General features: G+C 36.8%; 2 protein-coding genes across 3 annotated transcripts in view; both read left to right on the forward strand.

The window, feature by feature from the left end:
• Nucleotides 1-4,994, forward strand: part of LOC131534808 (solute carrier family 45 member 3) — a 28,843-nt gene extending 23,849 nt beyond the window's left edge. For both annotated transcript variants that reach the window (XM_058767843.1, XM_058767845.1), the window contains exons 4-6: nt 1,534-1,799; nt 2,119-2,554; nt 3,550-4,994. In XM_058767843.1, the coding sequence (XP_058623826.1) occupies nt 1,534-1,799; nt 2,119-2,538 (686 nt within the window). In that variant the 3' untranslated portion in view covers nt 2,539-2,554; nt 3,550-4,994. The remainder of the gene's footprint in view (nt 1-1,533; nt 1,800-2,118; nt 2,555-3,549) is intronic.
• Nucleotides 4,995-6,112: 1,118 nt separating this feature from the next.
• Nucleotides 6,113-12,958, forward strand: fgf6a (fibroblast growth factor 6a). The gene is made up of 3 exons (XM_058766796.1): nt 6,113-6,774; nt 7,266-7,369; nt 9,519-12,958. The coding sequence occupies exons 1-3, from the start codon at nt 6,438-6,440 to the stop codon at nt 9,693-9,695; spliced, it is 618 nt and encodes a 205-aa protein (XP_058622779.1). The 5' UTR covers nt 6,113-6,437; the 3' UTR covers nt 9,696-12,958.
• The last annotated feature ends 469 nt before the right edge of the window (nt 12,959-13,427 follow it).

A 13,427-nucleotide genomic window follows, 5' to 3' on the forward strand; every position in this document is an offset into this window, starting at 1 on the left:
CTTTAGTTAGTCAACAACTAGCTTACTAAATCTATGCCATGTTAAGCTAGCATCTGGACCTCTCCCACTGAGCTTTGACACCAGCAGAAAGCTCCTTTAGCAAAACATTTTGACAGATGTGGTTAAGATCAGTGTGCAAACAAATGAAATCTGACCGCAAAGTGTGCCCTATGTAACAAAAAGCGTTGGAGATAGTTGTTCAGTACAGTGAATATCTCGGCCCTCTGCAGTTTTGTTTAAATTATGAATTCCTTCTGTGAGGAAAGTTCCTAGCCTGTTTGAAGTACAACGCCAAAGCCTGCAAACACATGCCTTAGTAAACATCACTTGTTGGATTTATTCAAAAGAAACATTCTCCTTTATGCTCAAATGGGCAAAGCAAACAGTTTGAAATGGCCTCATCTGTCAAAATTACAAAGGCTGGGGATTGTTGTTCACCTGGACATGCAGTTGTTGAAAAGAATGGTGTGCCCACCGGTGTCCTTTTGAATTTGTGATAATTACCAGTTTACCGTATATTATCACTGTATGGAGTCAGTAAGAATTTTGAAAGAAGTCTCTTATGCTCACTAAGGCTGCAGTAAAATAGTAATATTGTGAAATTTTAATACAGTTTTCTATTGTGATATATTTTAACATGTAAATAATTCCTGATGCCAAAGCTGAATTTTCAGCATCATTACTCCAGTCTTCAGTGATACATGTTCCTTCAGAGCATTTTGCTATTTTGCTGCTCTAGACACATTTCTTATTATTATGAATGTTGAAAACAGTTGTGCTGTTTGATATTTTTGTGGAAACTAAATGATTAGAAAGTTCTTTTGTATCATAATAAACGTCTTTTCTTTCACTTTTGACAACTTAATTAATTCTTGCTAAATAGAAGTATTCATTTATTTCAGAAAAACTTACTGACTCCAAACTTTTGAACAACAGCATACATACATACATTCATATAATTATCTAATTTAAGGCATGTTGCCATAAACAAGAGATAAATATCATTAAGTCCCATTATACAAAAATGTTTGATTGTGCAATGCTAGATTGATAGACAAATATTTTTCACATAGCAATGAGAAGCGTTATACATTGCTGTGCTGTATTAAAGCTTTAATCAGGATAAAACCATATCTTAAAAGCTAACAGAAGCAGTAGCATTTACAAATAACAGCGTATCTAAAAGTATGAGACAACAACAAACAAAAAAAACATAAGAGCCGTGCTTGCACAAGTTCTGCGCGATCCTCTTCACTAATATTCTCTGGGAGCCCATCACGTATTTCTGAGGGAGGGGAAATGATCAGTGCGTTTATAGGAGAAGGGACAGAGTGAAAAATAATGCGTTTTTTTTTTTAAACGAAGCATTAACACATTTATACTGCACCCCATAAACACAATCAAGCCTAGAAAAAAAACAGTTAATCACCCCTTTAAATGCTTATGAATCAGAATCTGTCTAATCATACCTATAATTATCTAATCAGAACCAACCAGTTTCTCATGTGAAATTGTCTAACATCACCCCTGCAGGTATCCGTATGGGCAGCCTGGGCTTGTTCCTGCAGTGCGCTACCTCAACCTTCTTCTCGCTGGTCATGAGCAGACTAGTGCGTCTCTTTGGGTCCAGGACGGTCTATCTGAGCAGCATGGTGTGCTTCACCATCTCCGCTCTGTTCATCTGCTTGTCTAAGAGCGTCCTGTTGGTCACATCTATGTCGGCCCTCACTGGCTTTGCCTATGCCACACTACAGACACTGCCTTACACGCTTACCTGCCACTACCACAAAGAAAAAGAGGTAGGCATTTCATACTTGCATATATTTTCTGTCTTTTCTTGTATAGAAAATTGCATGATGTATATAGACTCAAAAAAAAAGTTTTCACTATTTTTAGAACGGAAAATTGTTAAAATTGATCACAAAAGCAGAATTCGAACTGGCAGAAACCAAATAAGCACCATATGTCAGTTAGAATCCAGCTTGCAACATTTACCTTATCGTTTACTGTCATGCCTTTATGTTGTCTATAAATAACATGGCAAAAATAAGAAATAATAAAAACTAGATCAATTTGTTTCATATGTCTCACTTGCTTCTCATTGCTAACGTCCTTCAGGTGTACATGCAAAACAGCAAAACCAAAAAAATGCACACAAATGGATTCACCATCACAAGGGATTCTGTTTGTCTGACACTAGACAACGGCCCTGGAGATCTCAACCACAAGATTGGCACTTCCAATGGGCATGTTCCTCACAGTAGAGATGAACCAGAGTATTACCCACCTGTGCATCAGAATGCTGCCCCCCTTGGTCTGGAGTCAGAGGATTTTGAGAAACGTGGGGTGGGACTAGACTTTGCCATTCTGGACAGCACCTTCCTTCTCTCTCAGGTCTTCCCCACCCTCTTCATGGGCATGATCGTCCAGTTCACAGAGTCCGTCACTGCGTACATCGCCTCTTCTGCCATCTTTGGTGCCATTGGCATCTATTTCGCCACCCACATCATCTTTGACCAAAAGGACCTCAGAAGCTGAAAGAAGCAGTAATCATGTGAGTCATTTCACAGTTGACCTTTTACTAAGCGTCATGTTAAATGTTACTGACTAATCTACGGAAAGGGATGGTAAAAAAAAAATGAGATGGGAGGAAAAATTATATTTCAATGCTTTTGCAATGCAAAAGTATTGCATTCCTCTGAGAAACTTAGCATTTTCTCACAAAACTTTTGTGATGGAAATAATATAAAGACGGTGGAAAATGCAAATGTTTTGCTTGCAAACAAAGCATTTCTCAGGGGAACGTAGTACTTTTGTGAGAGAATGTAAAGTTTTTTGGGGGAATACAATACTTTTTCAACAAAACACAAATGTGATGCGCGAGAATGCTAAGTTTCTTGGGGGAATGCAGTACTTTTATGGGAGAACATGTTTTGCAAAAGAATACAAAGTTTCTTGCTGGAATGCAATACTTTTGTGAGAACACAAATGTTTTGCAAGAAAATGCAACGTTTCTCGGAGTAACGCTATACTTTTGCAAGAAAAGGCAAAGGTTTGGGGGAAGGGTATACTTTTGTGAGAGAATGCAAAGTTTCTTGGGGGAACGCAATACTTTTACGAGAGAACATTTTGCGAGAGAATGCAAAGTTTCTTAAGGGAATGCAATACTTTTGTGAGCGAACACAAATGTTTTGCAAGAAAATGCAAAGTTTCTCAGAGGAATGCAATACAAAAATTTCGGGGGAACATAATCCTTTTGCAAGAGAACGCAATATTTTTTCCCAAATCTTTCAAATTTTAAATCTTTCCAAAAATTTCTCCCAAATTTGTGTATATATATATATATATATATATATATATATATATATATATATATATATATATATATATATATATATATATAATTATTTTATTTTTTACATAATGCCCACTTAGGGGCTCTGTACCAATCCTAGCTTAGAAACGTTTTTGCTTATTCTAATGCAAGGCTATGAAAGTCCTTTGTACTACATTTTACTGACTGGATTGTTTATCTTTTTTTCTTTATAGGTCATGTTTGCTTTGAGGATGAATTGTGTTTTCTCAGATCTCTATGGGACTAATGGACACATCAAACTGGACTTGATGTAATTCCTGTTGTGTTTTAAATACTTTTTGTAAAGAACTATTTTATTGTATATATATTTTTATATTGATAATATATAAATATATTTATATCCCTATGGGAATTTTTATGCAACCTGTTTTGGCAAGGTCTGTATTTATGTAGTATTTTAATCTTGTTTGACTTGTTTGTCAAACAAAAGTGTCTTAACTTTGTTTTGTTTTTTAATCTGAAGTCTTGGTCAGTAACCAAGACTAATAGCACAATATTGTCATGTATAGAATCTCAATCTGGTGTTCAAATGACAATCTGGGATATTTTTCTTCAGGTAACTTTACACACAGACCTAAGCTACCTATTCAAAGTGTTGCAAACCATGATCACCAATTGGACTTTTCTGTTACAGTAGGTTACTTTTGCAAAACTAGCATTTGTAATGTTCTATTTAAGTAATGCATCTGTAAGTACACTCACCATTGGTCAGATAGTGTGTGTGTGGAGCTTTATGTGTATGAGTGTTGTGGGGTGTGAAAAGTGGCAAGATTCTCAGGATGGACTTGTCGTCCAGTTGAAAAATCATCAGTCCAATCATAGCACAATGAACTAATAAAAGAGGTACTGATATTTTAAATGTTCACAAAATGTTCTTATCCTTTCCTTTTTTATTTTAAATGAACTATTTAAAGTGGTGACATTTATCACATCTAATGCAGTATGTCTGTTGTTTACAGTTAAAATTCAGATACATTTTTTCCTTTGTGATTTTCATCAAACAAATGCCATGAGCAATTTTGTTTTACTGGTAGGTTTCAGAAGATGTCATGCTGTGTTGTGTTATGTCTGTTTGTCCCCTGCAAAAGTGGCATATATATATATATATCAATAATTTTCACCATTCAATAAATTTCCATTGGATAATATACTTTTTTTCTTATTGAATGGTCACATAAGTGAAATATGTAACACTATTTCATGTTTCATTTTAACATTTCAGAAATTTCCTCTCCTTCTCCCTCTTGGGATTTTTATTATTATTATTTTTCTACATCATAAATCTTTAGTTCCATTGAATTAAATATAATTTATTAGGCTATATTAGAAAAAAAGAACACAAGCTAAATTTTTCATAATCTTTTCCTGAATGTTTAAATTACATTTGGTTAATCATTTTATGTCAACTGAGGATAAAACCTTTCAACTAAAGAAATGGCATCAAACTAATTTTGAAGCTGTAAATTAATGCAGTGACATGTTATGAAGTGGATCCATGTGACATGATGATGCCACACACAACTACTCAATGTTCTCTTTTGTTCCTTGAATTATAGACTTCTGAAGTGTTTGGATAATTAATGCCGTAGAAAAATGGGTCAGGATTTTGCATGTAAAAAAAAAAAAAACTGCATTGCGCTTTATCTGGCATCCATAGGGATTATGTCTGACTCAGTTTTAATTGTAGTTTATTCATTACTTTGGGCCCTGAATTCAGAGAAATTATTATTTGTTTCCATTCAGAGATGATTAAACATCTTATATATATATATATATATATGTATATATATGTATATGTATATAAAGATACCAGTTACTAGGAGTCTGGTCTTATAATTTGCGTTTTAGTAGATTATATTTTTAAATTTAAGCGTTTAAATGTTGATATTGCAGAAACCTTTCCCTGTAGGTTTAAATGATAAACTAATATTACCATAATTTAACATTTTGACTGATTTAGGTTAATTAGATTTGAGAAGTGGTGAGTTTTCATATGCCAGTCAAATATCATTAATCCCCAAGGAAATTAAAATAAAAAGCCTAATACTTTCTCCAAAAGAAACTGCGTTTTTAAACATTTGACCACACTGGGACCTCCCACTGTACAAGAGGATTATAGATAACTAATCATAATAATAATAGTAATAAATAATATACAAAAATGTAGAAAAATGTTTAACCCACTCACAGGGTGTAATTTGAGTGACTGTTAAGTATTTGACGCGTATGATATTTCAACATAATGAGACAGCGCCACCTGTCGGACACATAGGGTGTTTTTATGTAGGCTACCTGCCAGGTGTAAAAGACATCTATCTATCTATCTAGTTCTCAGTCAATTAAGCAACATCGGCGATTAATGGAGTTCAGCTCGCGCTCGGACGTGCCTAACGTCCAACTAGGCTATGTGTTTTTACCCAGATGAATAAATCAAGGGGGCACATTCAAAATATAGCTTAGTGAAAGCTTCCTGAGCAAACAGCGCAGGAAGTGTTTTGCAAGATTGACATGGCTCCGCGGTGACAACTGGCCTGTTTTTACACCTTCCTTCTAAATAAGGAAGCGGCCCGTCGGGCATATGACCGCCGGTCCAATTTGGGAGCTGCCAACGAAGCCCATCATCACGCCCCATGTTCTCTCGCGCTCACTCTCGCGCTCGCTCTCCCCGGGGCCGCTCGCGTGGATTGACAGCGATTGGGTTTTGGCGTTCAAACCGACCCCCATCCCCCTCCGGCGGCGGTGAGGTCAGCGTGATGTCATCCTGAAGGTGAGTGATGTCACCCCGAAGATCTCCCAGGCAAGGTGAGCTTGCATTTTGGTGAGTGTGTGGTGCTCCCCATCCAGAGAGGTGAAACATGGTAATCATCATCGCCGCCACCGCCACCAGCTCAAGCTCTGCCGCCCTGCTCTTCTCATCTGCCGAGGGGCTTATTGCGTTACACGCTCGCAGCCCCGACCTGCCTTCCAAAAATAAGCCCCTGCCACCATGCCGAAAGAAGAAAAACAAGAGTGGTATTTTTAGGGGCATTAATTTTGACCACGTGCCCCGAGGGTAAACCGGATGGCCACTGCGCAAAGGTTCCTCATCAGTATGTGCGAGAGCAGCGGGCGCTGGACGTGGACTGCGGTTGTTCTGCTGGGCTTTCTGCTTGGGATCGTGTCCTCCTACCCCATCTCGAACAGGACTAATGCAACTTCACTGGAGAAAAGGTGGGAGACGCTCTTCTCCCGCTCCGTTTTGGGGATCTCGGTGGAGAAATCGGACATGAACTGGGAGAGTGACTATTTGCTGGGCATTAAGAGAGTGCGGAGGCTGTACTGCAACGTGGGCATCGGGTTTCACCTGCAGGTCCTGCCAGACGGAAGGATAAACGGTGTCCATAATGAGAACCAGTACAGTGAGTTGCATCCAGAAATGTCATGCATGACGCGTTATACCAGGGATGGATGATAACTGAATGAACAGCTCATTTTTTATTTTATTTTAGAATATATATATATATATATATGCTAGATTAAATATAGTCTATATTTTAACATTTGTATTATTATTATTATTTTCGCATGTGTCCATCTGTTAAAATAAACCATAGTGTCAATCCCTGCCGAATTTCCCGAGGCTCAAACATGACACGAATGCTTGGACGAATTTAGACGCCAACTAATTTTACACAGCGTCCATCTGCTTGTCGTACATGCCAGAACTGCGGGGCTTTTTTCCATGTCACAGTATAAGAAATGAGCCAGCATGACAAAAAATGCCGAACAAAGGCTCTGTGCATCTCCTGGATCCACCCACTTGTGCAGAACGCATCCTGCAGATTGAGTAAATGACCTGCCGTGTGCCACATATTGTCATGTATGTAACACTGATGTTCTGTTCAATCAGGTCTAATAGAAATCTCAGCGGTAGAGAGAGGAGTGGTTAGTCTATACGGCGTGAAAAGCAAGCTGTTTGTCGCAATGAGCAGCCGCGGAAGGTTATACGGAACGGTAGGTATGCCTGTCGTTTGATTTCATTGTATTGTGCAGAAAACGCCACTTCAGTCTTGCAATGTTAACTGGGTCAGTGACAAATAAGGATTCATCTGGTCTGAGATTATAAAAATGCCAAGTTTAATGGCAAGTGTAGGCTAGTCTTTTTATGTCTTAAAATGGTTTCATAAAAAAAGTTTATGTAGCCTAGGCTATGTATTTATTTAATGGCTCTAAAATGTCAAGTGGTGTAACCATTAAGATAAAGTAGGGCCTACTTAGATATTTTCGAAGGCCTATGTACTTTGAATGAGAATGTATAGGCCTACAATAAAAAGACAGTTTTCAACAAACATACATTTCTTATTTCGTTTGACCTGAACAAAATGTTCCTTTCCTTAAAGGTCACAACACCACCTGACATTTTTGACTCACAAAATATCGGGCCGAACGGTTCTCGTTGCGAAACCGTGCCGTTCCATGCCGATCTAGGCCAGCTGGCACAGTTACGGTTTCTTTTTTAACTGTAATGTGCTGGCGCTACGAAATCAGGATTAGAATGTACATAACCTTGAAGACTGGTGACTGAACGCCTGATATTAGGTAAACATTACAGCGAGAGCGATAAGGAGGATGATAGCCACAAAAGTGTAAAAGTTCCCAAACTAGCATTTATTGACATAAAATTAGAATTGATAAATTAATTTGAAGTTAGCTAGCGTAATGTGTCTCACTGACCAGAAAGACGTGTAGAAAACACTTTAGAAACCATTATCCAAACATCAAACCAACGGCTTGTAATCGTACCGTGCCGAAACGTTTTCAAAAATGTGGGAATGGAAGTAGAATCGTTCGGCACGATGGTGTAATCTCTTGAATCAAGCTGAAATCAAAACAATTTTAATGTAGCCTACTAAAAAAAAAAAAAAAAAGATTCTTTCAGGAAAAAATAAAAAATAAATAAAAAAAGACATCGTCATTGACCCAAATGCATTTTTTTTTTTTTTTGCTGCCTTTGATTCATTTTGAAGTGCACACAAATATGAGCACCATTGTCTGGAATATGTCATTCTCTTTGGAAATGTCTTGATTCCTCAGCTTTAGTTGATCATACATTCAGTACATCATACATTCATTTTTAATAACTGTTGGCTCATATGAGCTGTGATGTTGTGCATGGCTTGAATGTAAATTTGACCTACTTTGCACTTGGATTACTTAGATGCCAGATCTCACCATGAGTAACACATTAGCTCATCTGATGACATACACTCTTAAAAAGAAAGGTTCTCTATTGGCACTGATAGTTCCATGGAGCCTTTCCATTCCACAAAAGGTTCTTTACAGTGAAAAATGGTTCTTTTTAAGAACTGTTCACTGAAAGGTTCTTTGGGGAACCAAAAATGGTTCTTCTATGGCATCAAAACCCCACTTTTGAAACCTTAATTTTTAAGAGTGTAGACAGAATCATCCAACTAAACTCCTTCTCAACCTTTGGAACTCCAGGGTCCTTCATTGTCAATTGTTTGTCACAATCAATCATTGTCAGTGGCAGCAGCTTTTACTTTGTTTTAAACACATCAATTAATTGTGAACTTAGAGCTTTGTTTAGCATACAGACTTATGTGCATGTTATTAACAGTTCCACATTTTTGTGCAAGCGATAAATCTGATGTATTGATAAAATCTGTTAATTAAAGTTACTTAAAAGATTTATGCTGTTGGCACAGTCAGAGATCAGTTAAGCAGACAAAGTCGTTTTTTCGTATTGGAGATAAAACTGATGGACTGATATGGACTGAGTTTGGCTTTTCAGATGTTCAGCTGACTGGCATCTTCATTAGAGGCAGCATGGGCCTTGAAAATGAATCTAACCTTCAATCCACATGCATGTTATGTGATGATTCTGAAAGATGTTGAAAAATTAATTCACACTGAGAAAATCTGAATTCTTCAGAAACTGGAAATTTTTTTAAAGCTTTTCTTAGATCATTACTGGTGTAAGATGAACTGTAGTGCTGCTTTGTGAGTTTACCTGCACTTTACCCTAGTTAGATTAGAAAGGAGTGTATATTGAGAGTATGTGATGGAGAAGTAGTGTATGGGGCTAAGAAGGAGGATGGGAGGAGTAATACCAAACTAACTATCTAATCCATACCATTTTTAGAGGGCCTTCCGTGACGAGTGCAAGTTCAAGGAGACACTGCTGCCCAACAATTACAACGCATATGAGTCTTCCATTTACAAGGGCTTTTATATCGCCCTCAGCAAACACGGCCGCTTGAAGCGAGGCTACAAGGCTTCCCCAGCAATGACTGTCACACATTTCCTCCCACGTTTATGAGCAAACCTGGCAATAACACAATAATTTGCACATGTTGGATGTTCTCGTAGGTAACCCAAACATGCTAAGAGGTGAACTGCAAAGAACTAAAATAACACTTACAGTATTTATTCTCGTTGAAATAATAATAATAATAATATATGTATATTTCGGTAGCTTACTTTGTGTCTGAACTTTGTGTACATGCCATTCTTTGCTGCTTATGATTTATATTATGAATATTATGAGAGTCGAGGAGCTTTTTTTGCTCTCACTTTTTATGGGTGCTTGCCATAACTGGTGTAAACCTTACCCGGCATTGGACTAACATCCCTAGCTTTTACAGTGAAATGGATACTTTTTATTACCTCAAAGAGCCAAGTCCGCATTGAAAAAAGTTATGGAGGGAAAAACAAATATCAGTTTACTCTGATCTTCATCTGTTCCACCATTTTTCTAGGAAGATGAAAGCACTTATTTTTCATGATTAGGTGGTGCCTTAGCCTCTGCTATTTTGCCTCCTTTTATGCATGCAAGAAAGAGGTTTTTGTTCCAAATTTAAATCAATAACCAAATAGTCAACATTAAAAACTGAACTCAGAGAGGGCTATTTTACGCCTCTTGTAAGTTCAGAATTTGACTAAAAGTCTGTGGACGGCTGGTCCTGAAAGGTTTGGGTGCTTCCATTTGAATGAATACTGATCAAGCTAGTGAAATGCACAGAATTGCATTAACCTTGAATTATGTGGCACGATTATATGGTAGCATAGCTGTTGCTTAGTGATAAGAAAACCGCTGATTTGATTTATCGGATTAAATATAGCGTGTGATTAAGCTCTTTTTTAATCACATGTATTGGTATTAGTCAGCGGCGTCTATGTTTTACCTCTACAGTCAGTGAGGGCTCATTCTCCAACATGTTGACTGCATACTTGAACTCCACCTCAGAAAGTCTTTGGAATGTAAAAACCAATACAACCGTCTTAATCTGTTCGAGATAACATAATCTGCGCATTACTTTATGTTTGAATATAAGCATAGACCTGAACACCTGTGCACACTCTTAAATTCCCAAGTCAGTTGACCTTGTCTAGAGAATTTGTTTCAAGTCGCACTTGAAATTTAATTGAACTTCGGTATTTGTAGGCATTCCCCTTCCCTCACCCCACTTTTTTTAGTTATACAATTACAGGAATAGTTCACCCCAAAATTTCAATTTGCTGAAAATGTACCCTCAGACCATCTAAGATGTAGATGAGTTTGCTTCTTCATCTGAAAAAAATTGGAGAAATTTTGCATTACATTACTTGTTCACCAATGGATCCTCTGCAGTGAATGGGTGCCGTCAGAATGAGTCCAAACAGCTTTAAAAAATCGAAATAATCTACAAGTAATCCACATGATTCCAGTCCATCAATTATTGGTTCATCAAGATGTTTTTAACTTCAAACGAGTCCTATTATTCATAGTATTGCTTGTTTTGTCTGAGGAGTTGTCTGAAGAGAAAAAGTAAGACAGATCAAGCAAAAACAGTCCAAAACAATTCAGAAAATATGTTGGTGAATTTTGATGTTACAAACACTCAACGTTTCACGAAAGATGTTAACTGATGGACTGGAGTCATGTAGATTATTGTGATGTTTTTATCAGCTGTTTGGACTCTCATTCTGACGGCACCCATTCACTGCAGAGGATCCATTGGTGAGCAAGTAACATAATTCTAAATTTCTCCAAATCTTTTCTGCATCTACATCTTGGGGTGAGTAAATTTTAAGTAAATTTTCATTTTTGGGTGAACTTCTCCTTTAAAGAAATAACAAACTCTTTTAAATTCAAATAATGCTAAACTATTATTAGAATATTCAGTTAAAGTCTGAGGCTCTCATTTTCCATCTGCTCACACTGCAACAATCAAGATCTGTTTTTATCTTTGCAACTATACACTTAAAACATGTGCAAAACACGTCATGTTAGAACACGTGTTGGATTTCTGTCGCAGCTGCAATGTGCAGGAGAGAAATAAAGGTTTTGATAATCACTGCAGTGCTAGCTAGTACATACTGACCTTGATTTCTCTTGCATTACTGCTTCTACTTGACATTTTGAGACATCTTAATGATACAAAGGAGAAGGATGTTATTTTTGATAACAGTTATGGCTGGGATGTTTGAGCCAGGTACACTGATATTTAGAATATATACAATGTGCTCATGGAGTGTGTTTGTGACTTTTTTTCTTAAAGCTATATTTCACCCAAAAAGATTACTCACCCTCATGTCGCTCCAAACCTGCGTGACATTTTGTCTTCTGTGGAATGTAAAAGAAGATATTCTGAAGAGTGTTTTGGACCCCATTGACTCTCATTATATGGGAACTTAAGAACGGAAGTTGCACGGGTTTAGAATGACGTGAAGGTGAATAAATAATGACAGAATTTTCATTTTTGGGTGAACTGTCTAAGCAAAATGAAAACTATGGTCTATGGTTATGGTCATTTTTTAATGTTCTGGGAATAAAGAGAGATTTTCAGCTGTACTATGTTGAAAATATGAACCATATATTAGTATTGACACCTATGGATTTAAAATTCTCTGTACCCCAAATAAGGCATGCAATGTGATTGCTTCAATGAAACTGTCAAAATGACTGCTTTTTTATGTATGTGATGACTGATGTTAATTTATTGATATGTATCTCCACTGTACCCTGTCCTCTATCACATTTCTGATCTCTTTAAACTTAGATGAAATGAAACGAATTTTGCATGATTTTTAATGCAAAATGATGGACAGAAATGTGCATCTAGAAGTTAAGCCCTCTAAACTAAGTGCTTATACAGAAACAGCTATTTCTTATGTAAGTTCCACCGGTTTCTTTGTACTGTACTTTGTCTCCAGCTTTGAAATGGCCCCATTTGCGGCTTGCGAGATGATTGTAAGGGGTGGTGCATGTGTGTGTGTGTGTCCTTGTACGTATGCAGCCTTTGTGTTTTCTCAGTTTTGTATTCCTGCACTGAGGGGCAGACGCCCCCTCCAAATTCCCCTCCTATTTTCTAACATATACCTCACCTTCTGCCTTAGTTCCAATTTGTTGAAATGATTGTACGATTTGTTGGAGACAACAAACTTTTTGCCAATCATTTTGTTCTCTGAAAAAAATGAAAAAAGAAAAAATGAGTAAGAATTCTAATATATTAAGAAAATGTTTCCTTTTATTTTTATACGTATGTGCTGTGCACAGCAGCCAACTGTATTACTGAAATGAAAATAAAAGGTTGTTTTTTAGCTTCTGTGTTTTTGCATTATACTTTAATCATAATTCAATTTCTTTTTTTATTTAAACCGTTTTGAAATGTTTAATTAGTAGGGGTTTAAAAATATGGATAGTATCAGCTGGGTTAGTGCCCCCTCATGTGGTCGAAATCAGAAATGCACGAGTTTTTGCGTAAAATTTCCATTTTATTTGTATGCACAGACTAAATAAACATACAAGTATCCTAGCAAATAAAATAACAATAAATAAATTACAGTTTTATCTTGTAAGGCTATAGCATTTACTTAAAAATATAAAATATCTTAAATATAAGATATATATAAGCAATAAAGAAGTTATTGGTCAAAATTTTTTCTCCCCAACTTTAATTATGTTTACAAAAGAAAGCATTAAAGAGGTGAGAAACTACCATCAGGCTTAATGGTGCAAAATATTTAGTAGTGCATAAGTGCTAACTTCAGAATTTGCCCTTTCAAAACT

This window comes from Onychostoma macrolepis, chromosome 25 (assembly GCF_012432095.1).
Source record: "Onychostoma macrolepis isolate SWU-2019 chromosome 25, ASM1243209v1, whole genome shotgun sequence".
In the NCBI taxonomy this organism is placed as follows: Eukaryota; Metazoa; Chordata; class Actinopteri; order Cypriniformes; family Cyprinidae; genus Onychostoma; species Onychostoma macrolepis.

Coding starts and splice junctions, on each gene's coding strand:
- fgf6a (XM_058766796.1), top strand. CDS start 6,438: ATGGCCACTGCGCAAAGGTTCCTCATCAGTATGTGCGAGAGCAGCGGG. Junction 6,775..7,265: donor CCATAATGAGAACCAGTACA/GTGAGTTGCATC, acceptor CTGTTCAATCAG/GTCTAATAGAAATCTCAGCG. Junction 7,370..9,518: donor GCGGAAGGTTATACGGAACG/GTAGGTATGCCT, acceptor TACCATTTTTAG/AGGGCCTTCCGTGACGAGTG.